Source organism: Propithecus coquereli, unplaced genomic scaffold (assembly GCF_000956105.1).
Source record: "Propithecus coquereli isolate 6110/MARCELLA unplaced genomic scaffold, Pcoq_1.0 Scaffold154, whole genome shotgun sequence".
Classification (NCBI taxonomy): domain Eukaryota; kingdom Metazoa; phylum Chordata; class Mammalia; order Primates; family Indriidae; genus Propithecus; species Propithecus coquereli.
In genome coordinates, this window is record NW_012139858.1 from 2,172,716 (window position 1) to 2,190,773 (window position 18,058).

The window sequence follows — 18,058 nt, forward strand, 5'->3', positions numbered from 1 at the left end:
AATCTAAGAAGACAATGATGACCATAAAACTTACACTTATTTCCAACACCAAAAAGTACATACTCATTTTGACCTGCATCAATGTCAGCTAGCGTTTGACCAGATGAGAAAATACTGATAAAGTATCCCTTTTGAAATCTGAACACTCTGGGTTTCAGGGTAAAAACTTATATAATGATTTAAGAATTAAAGCCCTATTTATTTTACTATATGTTCTGTGGCTACTGGCAGGGTATGCATGAGTAATTGTCAAATATATTGCTTAGCAGGAAGGAACTTAAATCCCAAAATATAATCTTCAGAGGTCTTAACCCAAGGTAAGCCTGGGCCAAACACCTACATTTTTAGCCAAGCGTTCCCACCTTTTTGGAGTTCTCAAAACTTAACAGAGTTTTGGTAACTCATATGAAGATTTCAAGGAAGAAAGAATAGACAAAAGACATGTAAATAAGCAGTCAATCTTAAGAACACTGGAGTTGATTTAAAATTGGCATGGCATCCACATACCAGAAACCTCATGATTTGTTCTACCATTTTTAAAAGACTAAATTCTCACTTATCTTTAAGATCATATCTAAGGATATAATATCAAGTTTATAACTATTCCTCTACCTTAAGTAGAACTAGAAGATATTTGCTCTACAAATGTTAGCATTAATGAGCTGCTATGTAAATTCTAGAAAGGTTAGAAATGTTTATACTCAAAGACTGCAACCAGGTAGAGTGTTTTCCCCCTGTAATAAGCACATAGACTTGAAATGTAAATGTTTTTTACAAGCACAAGATAATCGAAAATGAATATCTCTAAAATACATAGAAAACATCATTAAAAAATAAAAATGAGAGAGAAATAAGTTCTTCAATTCAAGTAACTAAGATGGACACAATCCTTCCAATCTGTTTTCCTTTTGAGAGGCCCAAACCATCCAATGTTTTGCTTTCCTAGATTTCACTTCTCACACTCTCTTCCTACATTAGAATTTCTGGAGTTTTCCTTTCTTGCCTTCTTTGTTCCATCGTTTTTGGATTCAGCACTTTTCCTTTGCGTCCAGCATGGAGAAATACAACACAGTTGTTTCAGTTGATCACACTTAATTCTTTTATCATGCCCTCCCAGCTGCCTGCATCCCATTTTTCAAACAGTTGAGGGGAAATGAGCCTCGCACAGAAATAATCTGTTCACTTTGACTCAAGTGGGAGCAACAGAGGCAGACTCCTCCAGGGGAGCAAGCACGGGCCAGTGTCCAGGACATGTAGCTTGCACTCACCTGGTCTTCCTGTTACCTATGTGAACTATGACCTCCATCAATACCAAGAATTGCACAAACCCCCGTGTTTCCCTCCCTATACGTGGCCTTTTATAGATATTAGTGTAATTTTATTAGTAAAATGGTTTTTCAAATGCTCAAAGCATTATTGAATAAATACGCTAGTAACGTCATTCCAAGATAGTACACTAATCTTCCCATTCCTCTGTCACTATCTTCTGTACAAATTTTAAGTGAAATTGGCAACCTGAGTTGAAACCTATGTGGGGAGTACTGGGTGCAAAGTACATATCCAGTAAATACTTATTCAATTTCCTTATATTCGAATTCCTTGCATCCACACCCACCCTACTGTTATGTGGTTGTTGGTGGGTGACTATAAAGCTCTGTGGAGTTGACAGAAAAGGAATAGAGTACATATTTAGATTCCCTCTTTTAACCAAAATCATCACTATGAATTTTGGTAACTGTCATGTATACAATTTTTTAACTTATCATGTCTGTGCTTAATATCAAGTTCTAACTCTCAATAAAGTAGTACTTGAAGAAAAAGGGCTGTCTCCCTTTATAAAACTCTGTTTAGTTCTCATAACTTTTCACTCTTGATCTTGAAATTCATCATTTGGCCAGAATTGGAAAGGGTGTTGCCCTAAAAGTACTTGCATTTAAAGCAGTTAAAATTCCAAACAGTTAAAAACTCATGTATTCCTGAAGAGTTTGTAACCTGAATACATTTCCAGACCTCTGTAATTAAAGCAGCAATTAGTGTTTGGCTATGGCCGGGGGAAGAGGGAAACAGAAAAAGAGAAGTATATTTCATCATGATTGGTTTGTTGTACACTTTACCCATGCTTTTAAAATATAAGTGAAATTTAATCTTCCAAATGAAAAAATAGACACATTTCCTAATACCAAAATATAAGACTAAGATACTTAAAAATAAAATGTTAGTGTGAAATAGAGCTTTTTTATACATCAAAAAGGAAACGTTTTAGACTTGCTTTTCTTGTGTACATCATATCTCACTAATATTTACAACTTTCCAGAGTAGCTTTTATGAGACAACTGAAAGACACAAGGAGGAAATTCTCTTTCAAGATATGAAATTAGAACCTGAATGTAGACACTGAACAGAGCAACCCTCAACCACAAATCTGTCCCCCAGCCCTAGAGAGAGCAGTGCTGTCCTTCCAACCTTGAGATTTTTCATTACGTTTTCCTCTTATTGGGTGTTAAATTCTTTCCAAGAATATTCTACTTGTGAAAATGATTTTATTCTAGCTACAAAACATTTCATTGAAGAAAACCACATTTTATACCTTGTGTGAAATGCCCCCAAAAGCCATCAAGATATGGAGACATCAGATTTTAAAAACATAAATCTAATGATACGCCCTTTAAACAGTATGAACATTTGACAGAGTGACATTATATCCTTATATTTGTTTGTCATGAGATGAAAGGCTGGGAGGCAGATGCTGATTAATAGTATTCCTGAGCTTCTAAAGAAATTTTAAAACGAAATGACTAATTGCTTAAAAGAATGAATTCTTCAAGAACGCCCCTTCTGTTTTCATCGATGTCTTTCATCCCATCTATCTCCTTAAAGAATCTCAGGCAGAAAAAAAAAAAGGGCTTCCTTTAAGCCACCGAAAAATGAGATCTGATGGAATCTTCCCGTAACTCCCGATGTTTTCCAACGTTACTTTCTTCTTGTTGGTGTCGCCTCTCAATGGTTATTCTGTATTTCTTCCTGGGTAAAGGGAAAGTGAATGTAGTGATAAAACTTGGCTGGAAAACACTATGGTTCCTCTTACAAAGAATGCCCTCAAGGGACATCTGGGTTTAGGTTGATAAATGAGAAGTGACAGAATATGAAACCCTGGTCAGAGATTAAAGAAGTGTGCCCTCAGGCATTATGCCCCTATTCAAGGAAGAAAATTGGCATGCTTTCCAAAATGCCATAGAACAAGCCTTCCCCTTCTTCCCTGGAAGCCTTGGGGGTTCCATCTTGTCTATTCTGACACAAAAGTTCTCCCTGGCTCCCAGGATATGCCCTAGATATAGATCAAATTAAGTGTACTGTGACCGAGGGAACAGGAATACAATTGTTCCCACAAAGGGTCACATACCCCCAGAGTTACATTCTGTACAGAAATAAAGAAATCATGCTCTGATGACTTATGAATAAGCCACAAATTCAACCACCAAAGATTACAAAGGAATGGGCCGTCCTGGTGGGGTGGAACAATCACTCAGCACCTTGAACACACATACATTATTACAATTTTACAAGCCTTGGGGCTTAACCACGGTGGTAACTAAGCATACTGGTTCTCCAAATACTGAGCACAAATCAGCCTGAGAACATGGGCTACTCAGAGTTCCCTCCTGCTCTTTAAGAAGGTGAACCCAGGCACCTATTTTGCAATTGGAAGAAGCCTAAGAACAGGGAAGTTGAGCTTCTCCTTTGTCCTCTCTCCACATATGCATTTGGTGAGTGATAGAAATTTTTGTAAGAATGTCTGTAATCAAAGGACATCAGTGGCTCTCTATTCCACAGGAGTATGCAAAAGAAACCTTCGACCCCAATACCCAGTATGCTAACTCACTGACCACCAAACGCAGGCTCACACCAAAAGAATGGCTTGGGTCTTTTAACCACCATGCTCCTTGGGCAAAAGAAAGATGTGGACAGGTCATAAAGAGGAGCATGAAAAAACAAGTGACAAAGGCAGTGAAGGAGGCTGAATTTAACTTTATAAACATCCTCACCTGAAAAAGTAGAAGGCCATCAGCAAACCAGCTCCTAGCAAGGCCCCCACGACAATTCCCGTCACCGCTGATTCTTCTAGGCCACCTGCTTGAAAAAGAAGCATAGATAATCAGGGTTCATTCTGAGAAACAGTTAGAAATGCCTCAAGTTTCATTCATTGGAAGATTCATTGGAAGACTTCCCACTTGAGGCAAATTTTCTTTTCTTTTTAAAAAATATTTTTTAGGGAACCCTGCACTTTGTTTTTGTTGTTGTTTTTTTTTTTTTTTCCTACTGCATCAAAATTTAAGAAGCATTTGAGAAAGTGGTAGATAACCTCAGTTTCTGGTTACTGCTAAGAGAGTGAGCACCACAGGAATAAAAGCTGATTGAAGAAGAATTTGAGGAAAACTGGAAACTGAAGATTTCAGATATATCCACATCTTTGTGAGTCTATAGTCAGAGGAGACAACCAGATGGACCAGGACACTGACCCAGAACTTCTTATTTTCACAGAGGGACGGTGACACTTCAAAGTGCTAGAAGATTTGGTGAAAAATTCATTGGGTCAATGTTCTGTTTTTAGGTGTTCTCTCACCAAAGCCAAAGTTTCGTGTCAAAATGTCCTAGATAGCTTTGTGAAAATGTGAATAACAATTTGAAACAATCCAGTTCAGTAGTGTCCCAATTATATAAAAATGACAAATAGGTAGCTTGTATATAAAGAGTTTAGAATAATACGGCCTTCGGTGCATTAGCTCATGTAATCCTCAAAACGGCCCTAAGCATTGGGTATATTTCTTTAATTTTACAAGGGTGGGATTTCAAATCCACAACTCCAGAGACTGGGTTCTTAACACACTTCCTCCTAATTCCTTCCCGTAATGATTGCATAGACAGAAACAACTCACGGTTTGGAAGATAGTCCCCAAAGCATATATATATTAGCCTAAAATGACCAACTGGCCTGAGGGATCGATATTCACTTCTCCTCAGTAGCTTATAAAAGGGTCTCTCTAAAGCTATGATTTCTAACAGTTTTCCTATTTGCGCACTACTTATAAGAACATCCATTTCCTTCTCTGTGTATGAGGCTGTTCATAAAAACAAATTTACACTTATTTGCTGATTTGTAAATTTTCGGGTGTTTAAGGGGTGTTATCTGTTTGGTTCTGAGGAGCCGGAGGATAACTGCAAACTTTGGAAATCAGAATGAGACTTGCTATGAGGGATGACTATACGAGTGACATTTTGTAATTGATATTTCAATTTTTCCTAAAAGTGGAAACCTCGAACAACTAAGAGATTATAGTAAGAGATGTAAAAATAGGGACAAACCTTCTACCATTGGGGAGAGAAGAGTGGAAGGGAAGAATAACCTAGAAGCCTCTGATAAAGGCAGGATGCCAGTTTGTGAATTGTTCCATGCGTTTTACCACATCAGAAAAAGAAATGTGAACTCTGAGAACATGAACTCCTGGAGAACACGTGTGCTTTAAACTTGCATTACACCAAGACCAGAGATGATGACATAAGAAACAAATTAAGTCTCTAGACTTACATGATTTGCAAGGAGAGCTGTTGGTGTGCTCCACAATTCTGGTTTCATCTATTCTCAGTTTTAAAGGGCCCCAAGGATATTTGACATTCGGCCGCATTTCAAAACGACCTTCTTTTCCAAAGTAATCACCAATAACCTGTATAAAAGCAAAAAAATCCAAATATATAAACTGAAAAGCCAAAGAAGACACAAAGCTCACAGCCTTGCACAGCTACTCCCAAAAATGCACAGCCTCATCTGAAACGGGCTGCCTCTGGGCACGTCATCAAATCCCCTCCTCCAGGGCGGGAAGAGCACGTGGCCTGGGGCTGGCTCCCCGGCTGTGCGCACTGACTGCAGTGGGGTGTGCTCAGGACTTCGTAAGGATTTGAAGTTGCTTTTGGTGCTCTCCCTGTAGCTCCCGGCGGCAGGGCGAGTGGTCATGCAGGACCAGAAGGATGTGAGAAGGGTGCGCCAGGGCCTCCCCCACTGAAGGCCCAGTCCTGCCAGCGTTGCCCCTGGGCAGTCTTTAGTCACTACTACCTAGTGGAAAGGGAGGATTTTTCCCTATGAAAACAACAATCTCAGAATTCAAGGCTTTTCCCTTGCTCATCATACAAGGCGCTGCCCCACCCACCTGCCCTGGGGCAGCCCACCCGCTCAGCCATTTGTAAGGCCCAAGTTACTTTCAGAGACCTGTGAGAGACAGCCAGGGTCCACTGTGTACCCAGGTAGAGCACATCACAGGTACCTGGCCTCACACCCCTCAATTAGCTCGGCATATGATTAAAGAATGAAAGAGCATCTTTTAGGAACTTTCTGTTTCACCCTCTTTCAATTGTTGTTCCTTTGAGGGTCACACTCTCCTCTCTGATTAATTCACCCTATTTGCACCCCCATTCCAGGCTGAACTCTCTATTTCAACTGGCTCCTCGGGCTCCTGGAAAATCGTTATTCCTTTCTGGTTCAGTTCCAGGGTCACCCCTCAGTTTCTGGTGACATCGACTGTTTGATCAGCTCCCCCACACCTGATCTAGAAGCTCCTTCCCACCCAAGTTCTCGGGATTTTTTCTTTCTTTCGTCTGGGCACAAGCACAGGATTTCTGAGTGGCTCATGACATCTCCTCCCCTCTCTCCTGACCGAGGCCCAGCAGGCTCTCACAGACTATTTCAGGTCACAGTAGAAGAATTCTAGATCACCACCAAAATATAGCAATGGCTGGCGTGTACTGAGCACTTAACAAGTGCTTAACACACCGTGGCACACTCCTGCAACCTCACAAACTGTTACTACCCACCTTTCCCACAGCGGCAGCCTGGAATTACAGATGAGACCCAGACCACTCAAGGAGCAAAAAATCATTCAGTAAACATGGCAAGGGTGACTCCTGCTGCCTTGCCCACACACACAAGGGCGAGGTATCTGGGTACAAAGAGGAAAACACATGCCAGGCCCCATAAAGGGCTGCCGGAGCAATGACCCTGGGTGAGGGTGATCAAGGAAACACAGAGCAAGTGGAATTCTTTGCTGAAACATTGTATATTTGTATAATTTTTACATATATTTATAATTTAAAATTTATATAGTACTTTTCTAGGTTTCATTTTATCTAGTCCTCATTAATTGTCATGTGAGACTGGCAAGGAAGATATTATGATTTCCATGTTACAATGTTACAGCTGAGGAAACCGAGGCAGAGAGCTCACACTCCCGGTAAGCATAGGAGACTCATCTTTCCATCCACAGCACTCTTTTCTCTTCACGATGTCATCCTGAAACTACATCATCTTTTGAAATATTAACATGTGCTGCTGAGTTTGTAACCACCCACAAAAGAAAAAAAGCTCAAATATGAGGGGCGGAAATACAGTTTCACTTTACCTCTTTTATCTGATGACTCTCTTGCATAGGACTATGATATGATTCTTGGCCACTTGAAAGGTAGGATTTTTCTACTTGGAAAAAATATGGAACAATTTCCTGAAGTCTTCCCTAATACCCCTAATCAAACATGAGCTCTCCCCACCTGGAGACACCCAGGTTTTCAACTCATTCTTACTTGGAGGATTTGAAGGCTGCTTTGGGGACAGCTCTTTGGCCATCAGGACAAATACATTCCTCAGAGTCCCACCTAGAAAAAGGAGCAACTGGTGCAGAAGTCTCGTGTGCTCACCTCCTGGGTGCCCGCTTCGGTGTCCGTCATGGCGATCACAGAGAAATCCCCGTAGCGATCTCCGTTGGCATCTATGGACACCTGTCCAGCAATACCTACAGGACGAGAGGTGAAGAACTCAAAGTTGGTTACTTAAAGCACCTCTGTCTGCCAACAAAAACAAGAAAATGAATTGATAGAATTTTTAAACAAACTCATGCCACAGGGAATCTCATCAGACTCTGAGCATTTTTGTTGGCATCTGGAAAGACATTGTAATTTCATCTGTGTCTGCATTCCTAAATTCTTAACATTTCTCCATTTAAAAATGAAAAGAAAAAGAAATAAATGATCTTCTTTGGGGAATATGTTTGAAAAAAGATTAAGGCTAATCCTGAAAGCAGCATGCTTATCCCAGCCAGAGTTTTGTATTAATGTTTTTTTAAGTTGCGGAGTGAGAAGCGGAGGTGCGGTACACTCATAGACTTGCCATGGGTTCGCATTATCATTGGATAAACACTATAAAAGAAAAATAATTCCATGTGCTTTACCGCAGGCTGCTTTAATACACAGGAGAGCAGAGGGCCTGCCTCATGGGTCACCGGAGCCAATAGCTGGAGAAGAGCTATTCTTCTGTAACTTGGCTGGGGTCTTCATTCATTATTTATCCACATGTTCTCTGGATGGTTACAAGGAGCTGAATTCGTGCGGCAGCCGAGGCAAAGATGAATCGGACACCTTGTCTGCTCAAGAGAGGGGCAGCCTAGACTGGGGATTGGGCTTGTTCACAGCGGGATCCAACTGCTTGCATTTAAACCCCACTTTTTACATCGACATAGCTCCATGATCTGTACATAGCCCTCTGAGCCTCAGTCTCCACGACTCTAAAATGGGCATAATAGCACCTCCCTAGCAAGAGGCAGTGGAGAAGATTAAATGAGATAAAACAAGTAATGCACTTTCAACACATGTTAGGAGAAGTTAGTTGTTTTTGTCCATTGTTAATACTACTATCACTATTACTATTTATTTTATAATTATTCTTATTACTACTGTGCTTGAAATCTGAGAGGGAGCACCTGACCGTGCCACAGCACTCAGAGGAGGAGCTAGGACATCAAGTTGTAGAATCAGGGAGGACTCCGTGAAAGAGCGCTTTATAGGGCTGTTGGAGGAAGTCTATGAGTTAGACAAGAAGCAATCAGAAGTGGGAGTACTCTAGGCAGAAAGGCTGGCCTGGTTGTATTTACCAAGGCATGGAAGCCCAAAGGAACCAGAGGAGCTGTGAGGTTTCTGGGGGGGTGGCCCGTGTGTATGAGGGGAGGGGGCAGTGACATGAAAGGCCAGAATGGAGTGGCCAGAGAGTAGAGGGCCTTGGCTGGCCACTTGCTTTGGCCAGCAATGGTAGCTCAGAGCAGCTAATCAATAAAAGCAAATATACATCATTGGCTGATACTAAATATGTCTATATCATAATTTTCATTCACTAAATAAGAGAATGCATCCATCAGCCACATTCTAATTAACTAAAGCTATTTCTTTCCTTTTAAACCGGGAGAGTTCAATGTAATTCTTAATTGGTGTTTCTATCGATTTGGTTCTCTCTGGAAGTACTGACTCCTCTAGTAAAATGAATGTCTGGGAAAAAGGATCCCGAGGGAAAGTTCCATCCTCTAGTGTGGTTTGGAGAGAGCAGGTATTTGGGTTTACTGTCCTTTGGGTTGTGGTTTGAAGGCCCACTGATTTTCCAGACTTCGGTCTACTTTGCCGGAAACAGAGTGGAGCTACCATTTATTTTGATTTTTTTGTCTTCTCAATTTAGACTGGTTACAAAGGATACACCTATCTTTAACTTGTGTATCCTTGACAGCCTATAAAACTTTTTAAGTGATAGATATGATTTTTCAAAAATATATATTTATCCGAATATACTGGCTGTGCAAAGCCATTTGTCATTCCATTGAGAGGTGTTTGTGATGGTGTGTCCTGCTAAGTGTTTCGCAGAGTATTTTATAAGATGAGGCAGCCCCAGTAACTCAAGACCTCATTACACCTTTAAGCTATTACTATTCTACCAAGAAATGGGGTGAGAATCCTCGGGGTGGCCGATTAGCAAAGTGAGATTTCACCCAAGAGTATCGTACATAAGGTGAGATTGTCAGGCTTACAGCAGAATTTTCCTGTACATAAGTAATGAGATTTTCCACCCTCATTCCTATTTGCCTGTAGTGGAGCTCAAGATTTAAGCCACAGTTCTGTTTACCTTGTCACTCTGACCTCTCACACAGAGGAAATTCAGCTTCTTCCCAGGCCATTTATTGAAAGCCTTGAGAGTTGATCACAGGTTTCAAGGCAATAAAATCCAAATTTGTCAAATCACATCCAAGGTATTTTTCCCTTGACAATTTAATGGTCACTTACAGTGACCACTCAAATTAAAATTGTTTTTAATTTTAGGAAGGTTAGAGTTTTCCTTCATACAGATACCTTAGAGTTCTCTGGGGGCCTACCCTCAAATGGACGATTGTTTAGCAAATAAATTGGGCTCTCCAAACAACTCAAGCCCAAAACTTACCTTAGCTTCAATTATCTTTACATTTGGTCAAAAGAGATTTTAATTTTGGACTGAAATATACAATTGATTGTTTTAGGGCTCACTTCATATTGCCTGTGTAGACCTGGCCCTGGAATGGAAATAGCAAGAGAGCCTATGGGGAAATAGAGCCCATGCCCTGGCTCTGCACAAAGCTACACTCTGCCATCGTGGGCACCTGCCCTTCCCTTAATAACCTCCTTCGGTGGTGCCCTCCAGCACCCCCCGACTCTGGCTTCTATCCTTCTGTCAGAAAACCAAGAACAAATGACCACACCACGTAGTGAGTAATAGCTAAGAATGGGCTGTGGCCGACCAAGGTTGTGTCCACACACGCCAGTTTCTCAGTGTATTGTGCAAAACTTCTGGGAAAGTTGACTCTGTCCTAATTTAACCCCCTGAATTATCCCGTTTGGTTCCAGCTCCTTAGCTGAAGCTGTCAGGGGTAAAGCAAGATAATCCCAGAGGCCTCCGTGCCCATGTCCTGCAATCTGTTTGAAGTTAAAGATGTCACCCTGCTTTTGAGTAAGACATGGCATCCATGGAAACCACCAGGGAGAAATGCAATCCACCAGTTGCCACCACAGCTACTGCCCAGACAACTCAAGCTAGAGCGTGACCCCTCCCTACTATTCCACCCTTTCTAACAACTGGGGGCCAGCTGAGACAGTGGAGTGGCCAGGAGTCCCAACTGAAAAAAACATATGCCCAAAACCTAGAGTTGGCAGTACTTGTTCCCATCATTGAAAATGTCACTAGTTGGAGTATAAATAAATATAGGCATACCCCAATGCGTTCAAGGGCTCAAAGGAGAAGTTAGCACCATGCAGAACTGAAAGGGCCCTTGTCCTCCTTGCACAGGGGGAGAAGGGGAAGCTCGGGAGACGGGGTTACTAGTTCGCGGCTAAGATGCAGGTTTCCTCGCCCCCAGTCCAGCCACCTGTATCCTATGTTAATGGTTCGCAAATGATGCCTGTCAGCACATACAGTTTACTTTCCACATTGCAGCCATAAGGACCCCTTTTAAAGACACAAGACAGATCATGTCACTTAAAATCCTCAGGTGACTTTCTCACTCAGGGGGAGCCTAAAGTCCTCAGCAAGGCTTCCAAGTGGGCATGATCTGGCCCCACTACCTCTTTGGCTTAGATTCCCATCACACTGCCGCCCACACCTTTCTTGCTCCTCTGGGAACACTCCGCACTCTCCCGCCAGAGGCACTCGAAGTCTCCCAGTCTCTGTGTTTGCTGCTCCCTCGGGAATTCTCACCCCAAAACATCTGCATACCTTCTCCTATTTCCCTCAAGTCTCTTATTCAACTGCCTCTCTCCAGAAGACCTTCCCTGACCACCCTAAACTAGCAGTCCCACTCCTCCCCTCCCACCACCTCTATCTCCCTACCCTGCTCTATTTCATAGCCCCTGAAATGGTGTATGTATTTGTTTATAGCTGTTCCCTCAACTGGTATGTAAGCTCAATTGATTGCAGGAAACATCTTCTGTTCACTGCTGAATCCTCAGCACCTTGAACAGTGTCTGGCACATAGTAGGTGCTCAATGGATATTTGTCGAATGAATGAATGAATGAAAGTTGTTATCTGTGAGGCTTCAGCAAACAGATCATTTCCATATTGAGTTTCGTGTTAGTGTTCTTTGAGTGTTGGTGAGGTGAGAAGAAACCAACACTCTTATATACACCGTTGGCAAGAATAGATTAGTAGACCTTTCCAGAAGCTATTTGGCAAAAGCTAGTGCATTTTAAAAAACACCAACATACTTTTGGATCCAGAAATCCCACAACTCGGAATGTTCCCTATTGGAAGTACTCATAAAAATTCATCATGATGTGCAAGAAGCTTGCAACAGCATATTGCATAACAGCAAAAATTGTAGACAACTAAAGTGTCCAGTAGGAGATTGGTTAAAGAAATTCTTGTACAGCCATACAGTGGAATAATATGCCATCACTTTAAGATGTATTGGATCTATGAGTTCTCATATAGAAGATTCTTTTACTTGACATGCAAGTTAAAAATCCTAAGATGAAAAATGACATTCATAGTATGATAGCTTTTGTGTAAAAATTTTTAGATAAGATATAAAAATGCAGCTTATGTGCATCAAATATATTTAGATAGAATCATAGAAATTCGTTAATAGTGATTTACATTGGGGAGAGGGGAGGAGGGTGGGAAGGAAAGCTTTCACTTTTCATTTTGTATATTCTTATACTGTTTAGATTATCTGGCCAAGAATAGTCTCATTCTTGTACAATTTTTAAATGTCAACAGAAGTTACTTGAGTGGTAAGATTATGGGCCATTTTTCTGTTGTTTTCTTATACTTCTCTGTTCTTAAGAAAGTAACAACTAATAGTCACTATTTTAAAAGTAAAATAAAAGCAGAGGGCTCAACTGGACCTGCTAATCATCTCAAACCACCAGGTTTAACTGTGACAGCTAATATTTTCTGAGTGTCACAAAAACCAACGTCGTCTGAACAAATGAATGTATCTCTGAGATTAATACTTGTTTTAAAACTAATCGCAGACTCCTTCACAAACGAATTGTTCTGTTGTGAACTAGGCTTGTGTTAAATGTAATTTCAAGACACAGAGAGCTGTTACTTTAAAAATCAGAAAAAGACAAGGCATTTCCTACTTCAGTGTGACTTTTTCAAAGTGCTTTCACATGCATTATCTCACTTAATTTTCACAACAAGCCTGTGACGTGAGTTGATCTTGATTGGTTTTTTTTTTTAATCCTTACTTTACAGCTGAGAAAAGCAAGACACTGGAAAGGCCCCACAGCTGCAACGGAGAAAAACAGACCCAGAGAAGCAGCAACTCAATCAGCTGCAGCGCCGTCGCCGTGTAAACTGAATCCGCACCTTCAAACGTTCTGTTCCAAGTCTGCTGGATGATCTTCCCTCCATCTTTCTTGCTGTAACCAGCTCTGAGTACTTCATGTAGAGCCAGGACGTAGAGGAGGATGGCATCGTGAAATCCTTCAACAAACATGTTCACCTATAAAGGAAACCCCAGATGGGTGAGCACAAATGCCACGTGAGTCACGTTCAGGAATGACGCAAGCAATCAAAAAGGCTAACAAGTTAGATCTGAGGTCTGTGAGCCATGGCAGAGGTGGGCAGAAGGGTTTCTAACAAGAATCAGGTCGTGGTTTTCCTGGCACCGGCCTAGTGGGGAAAGCCCTTCCCCAGTTTGGGACTTTGGAGAGCAGCCAAGGTATTACAGAAGTCAAGAAAACTGTTGTCTGTTGCCCAGGTCTGGTATTCCAGGTGCATCCACCTTTGTAGACAGGCCCTTCTGCACAGGTGCCCTCCTTCCCTGCATCTCCCCTCTACCGCTAGCCCGCAGAGTCCAGCCTCCCTGGTGAGGTCTTCCCCGCCCTCAACAGCCCCATGAGCTCTCCGCGCTCTGAATGTGGAGCACGACTAACATGGAGGGACCCTAACAGCAGGGATCTGTTCACCACAGTCAGCCATGGTTGGATGCCTGCAGGAGTGCTGGTGCCAAGGCTGCAAAGAGGAGGGGACACTGAGACTGCTGCCCGTCCAGCATTTGTGTCCTCTCTTCTACTAGCAATGACATCTCAGTCTCTCCTTATAGTTTTTGTTCAGAGCGGTTTGAACACAGCTGACCACTCCCTACCCGCACTCCCTGCCCAGATCCAAGGACAGGAAGAGAACACAGGCTTGGACTGGTGGTATATCCAAGCTGAGTCGTGGCTGAAGCATAGCCCTTGCCCTCAAGACACTTACAGTTTGATAAACACAAATAAACGCTGGCCATGTGAACTCAGGGAAGTCACTTTGTCTCTTTGAGCTTTGTTGCTTTCATCGTATATTGACCAGGAGACTAGTACCTGCTTCGAGAGGTAGCAAGAATTATATGATATAAGCAGCATAAAGTGCTTAGTATTATGATGTCCAGAGCATAGCAAGTTTTCAGTAAATACAAGCCAATACTGTCATGACTACCTGATGGGCTCTAAAGTGTTAAAGTCCCTGCTGTGTCTGTGGTCTGTTCAGGATATGGTATGAACAAAAAAAAGGGAATGGCCAGTATTATGGGCTGGGAGGGGCGGGCAAGAGAGGCTTAACAGCAGTGGCAAAAGTCGAACTGAGTTTTGAAAATGAGATGTTTCGCAGGGTGGGAGGTTGAGGGAAATAGTTCAGGAAAAGAGGGGCGGGCAAAGGCAGGCACAGTCATGGCATACCCTGACCGGCTGGTGTATTTTAGGAACTGCAAATGTCATACTAGGCTGGGGGCAGGAGGGACACCATCGTGTCGAGAGACAGGGACAGAGAGGTAAGGAGAGTCAGCGCACCGAGGCCCTGGAGGCCACAATGAGGAACTCGGACTGTCTTCAGCGGGCATTTAATCACGTTAGTTTAGTTTGCCTCTTTAGCTGGAGTATAAGCGCCCTTTGGTAAGTTCTAATACCACATTTAAACCCATTATAACATTCATCAGACACGAAGTGAGCAGATACAATGTCGAAACACTGAAAGGCTTACAAACTCTGTATAAAAAGCACAAAATACCCAAGCCTTCTTATTTCAGGCAAAAGTGTCAATGATGGAACGCCGAGGAGGAAGAATGAATGGGGCATTCTGCAGACGACCACCATGAGGCCCGCGCCATCTCTGAAAAGAAACCCCGTGGGAAGAGACCTTCCTCATCATCCGGTTCAGATGCGCGAACATTCACGAAAGGCACAGCTCGGCATCCGCTCTGCTTGGCCTGTCCCGCCCCTCAGGATAGGGAATCCTGTTTGCAGCACAGAAGCAAATACTTCAGGTTTGCCAAAGCTTCGTGCTGAGAAGCAGTTTTAAATGGTTCAAAAGCCTGGGCCCTCTTCCAGCTCTGCCACTTCCCAGCCGTGTTTCTGGTTTCCTCGTCCGGAAAATGAGGAAAATAATAGCACCTGTCTAACAGGAATGCTATTAGGTTAAATTAATAAATGTAAAAGACTTCATTTGAACAGTGTCTGACACAGTCAGCACTCACCATTAGCTTTGTTGTGACTGTCTAGCACACTGACTGCCACACTAGACCAAAAAAATGTTTTTTCCTTGGGGCCAAGGTGTTTTATTATGAAAATAGAATAAAAACTTCAAAAACAAAACGATCCTTTCTAATTTAATGAAAATTTTGTTGTTTTTATTGTTTTCTGTGTGTGAGTTACATGCAACTTGAAATATAATTCTCTTGGTTCCCAAGGTGAAGAGACGTGTGAGTTATATACGCTTCACGAGGCCCTGGGCTCCAGACCAGCATGAGTTAAATACAACTCACACGGCAGTTAATGTGTTAGAGATGGCATGGTAAACTATGAACCTAGGGTTCCGCTTAGCTTTCAATTCCTAATGGCAGTGTTCAGAAAATAAGTGGTTTCCTCACAGATAGCACCTCTTATTGACCCATTTTATCCTTAGGGGGAGCGAAGGCTCCCATCAGGCTTTGGTACCCCAGACTGTGCTCTTCCACAAAGCCATGCCCTTAATTCTGCGCAAGTGTGACAGGTGCAGCCGGAGTGGTCATCCTGCTGACGCTTTGGGAGAGGTGGAGGGCAGGACAGGATGTGTTCACAGGGGAGCTATGAGTTAGCTGTCCGGACCCACTCTCAGTCCTAGCCCTGCCATGTCACTTAATCTCGTTAATCCTCAATTTCCTCATCTATTAAGTGGGGGTTTAGTACCAACTCACCTCACAGAACTCTTCTGAGGACTAAGTGAACTAGTGCTTGTAAAACACCTAAAACAGTTCCTGGGACCCTGGAGACAACTGCTAGATGCTGGAGCTTGTTCTTAGCTGTCAAGCTTAAGTCCCAGCGTGATTATTTTCTTAGGCAAAGAAGAATGATGTAGAAACAACATCTACTAGTCAAAGATAATTCTCTGCTCATTTGGCTACGCCAGTTAGATTTTCCAAAGGAATATGAAATTTTCACTTACGCCATGAAGTCATCATGGCTTGAGAAAGTATGCATGCTGATGAATTTTAATAAGTGGACTTCATCTATGTAATTTCATTCTCGGATCACAATAAAAACAAATATTTTTTTCATAAGGTCTATCTTCTCTTTGATAACTCTATAGAAACCACCCTCCTACAGAGGGAAGTCACAGAAGCACAGAGTCATGGACTAGAGGAGATCGCAGATGCCTTAAGAAGGCTGTGATCTGATCCCCTCCTCACTTCGACGACCCAAAGAGCATCACTCTCCTCCATCTTCCCACATTCTGTACTTGAGTGTTGCACCCTGTAAACTCTTTGTTCCTGGGGTGCTTCAGACGGCCCCTGCTTAAGTTATGAAGTGCCAGCTGCTGGGCATCACCCATCCATCCCTGTCCTCCTCCTCTGTCCCCTTCTCATACGGACACTGGCCACCCAAACACTGGCCATGTGCCCCAGCGCCCCCCCATCTGGCCCTTCCCTTTTCTTCCTTCTTGATATGTCCTCTGAGCCACCCCCCTCTACAATCTAAGATGGGAAGAAAAATTATCTGGTGGTGAACTATGAACTTGGATTACTTTTGTCCTGACAGCTCTGGTGGTAGAAGGGAATAGACAGGCTCTGAGCACACTCTCAGGTTTGAAAGCGCATATTATCTTGATTTGCAAATGGATTGCAAAATTCACCTTCTTTTCTCTGCAAGTGACTGAGTGTCTCCCTCTCCTGCCAAAATCAGCAGGAGAGCTGCTGACCCCGCCTGCTGCGGGGGAGGTTTCATAACACCTACCTCATAGGACCTCGAGCCAGAAGCAAAACCCTAGAGACCATCTTTTCTCGAGGAGAACATTCTCACATCTACACGTGTTTTTTAATGGAAGGAAAGCCCGTTAGCACATTGTAGACACTGAAAATTAGAAGTGCAAATTAAGAAAAAAAAAAATGAGGAAGGAAAAAAACCCAGAGTATGAAGTTGCCTCAGGAACACTTTCTACTGAACCTCCAGGCTGAAAGAAACAAGGTCATCTGGTGTGTCCCCCTGATTTCCAGGTCCTGACTGACACAGATCATGCTGTTGTGACCTATGACAGAAAATGGGATTCCCCCACTGAGCAACCTGTTCTAGTATTGAGCGTTGAGTATAGATTTCTTGCCAGAAATCTCTTTCTACCGTCATTAACCATAAGCCTTAATTAAATTCCTAAATCCAGCCATTCCCCTGCTACATGCTGAACAAATTGACTCAAGAGAACACTACAGTTTATAATCTCCACCAAACAGCACTGCAGCTCCGTACAAACTGTAGGCAAGCTCTACGAACGCAAGTTGTGCAGTGGGCCACCATGAAGGCCAAGCTCCATTATTTGTGTGATGTATCAAATAAAGGGTCTGGAACTCAAACGAGATGAAAAGCATTCACCATTTTCCACTCACTCTGGGAGGTTTGCCAGAACAAGGTAGCATGATAAGAGAGCATTAACTCTCTTATCATTTCATCTCAATTCTCTCTGTAGCTGGCCAGCAGCAGCTATGCCAAATGGAAGAACACCATTTTTGCACTGGCCTTCCTCTCTTATAGCACTTGCCAGCTACATCTATTTCTTAGAGGCTTTTTCTAAGCCTCTAGCATGGGGAGAGCTGAATAGAAATCTTGTTATTTTTTATTTTTTTAACTGAGCATAAAGAGTTGCTGCTCATGGTGGGGCTCCTGTCTGTGACAGGGAGTCACCTCTCTCTGTCTCACTTCCCTCTGGGGAGGCAAAGTCATATTTAG

At 42.6% G+C, this 18,058-nt stretch overlaps 1 protein-coding gene across 2 annotated transcripts in view; it reads right to left on the reverse strand.

The window, feature by feature from the left end:
* Positions 1 to 2,598: 2,598 nt before the first annotated feature.
* Positions 2,599 to 18,058, reverse strand: part of NPR3 (natriuretic peptide receptor 3) — a 65,624-nt gene continuing 50,164 nt past the window's right edge. Inside the window, exons 4-8 of one of the 2 annotated variants that reach the window (XM_012640516.1) lie at positions 13,197 to 13,332; positions 7,738 to 7,832; positions 5,585 to 5,720; positions 4,044 to 4,131; positions 2,599 to 3,021 (exon numbers count right to left, since the gene is read on the reverse strand). In XM_012640516.1, coding sequence (XP_012495970.1) covers positions 2,910 to 3,021; positions 4,044 to 4,131; positions 5,585 to 5,720; positions 7,738 to 7,832; positions 13,197 to 13,332 — 567 coding nt within the window. In that variant the 3' untranslated portion in view covers positions 2,599 to 2,909. The remainder of the gene's footprint in view (positions 3,022 to 4,043; positions 4,132 to 5,584; positions 5,721 to 7,737; positions 7,833 to 13,196; positions 13,333 to 18,058) is intronic. The other variant, XM_012640517.1, reaches the window with a different exon arrangement.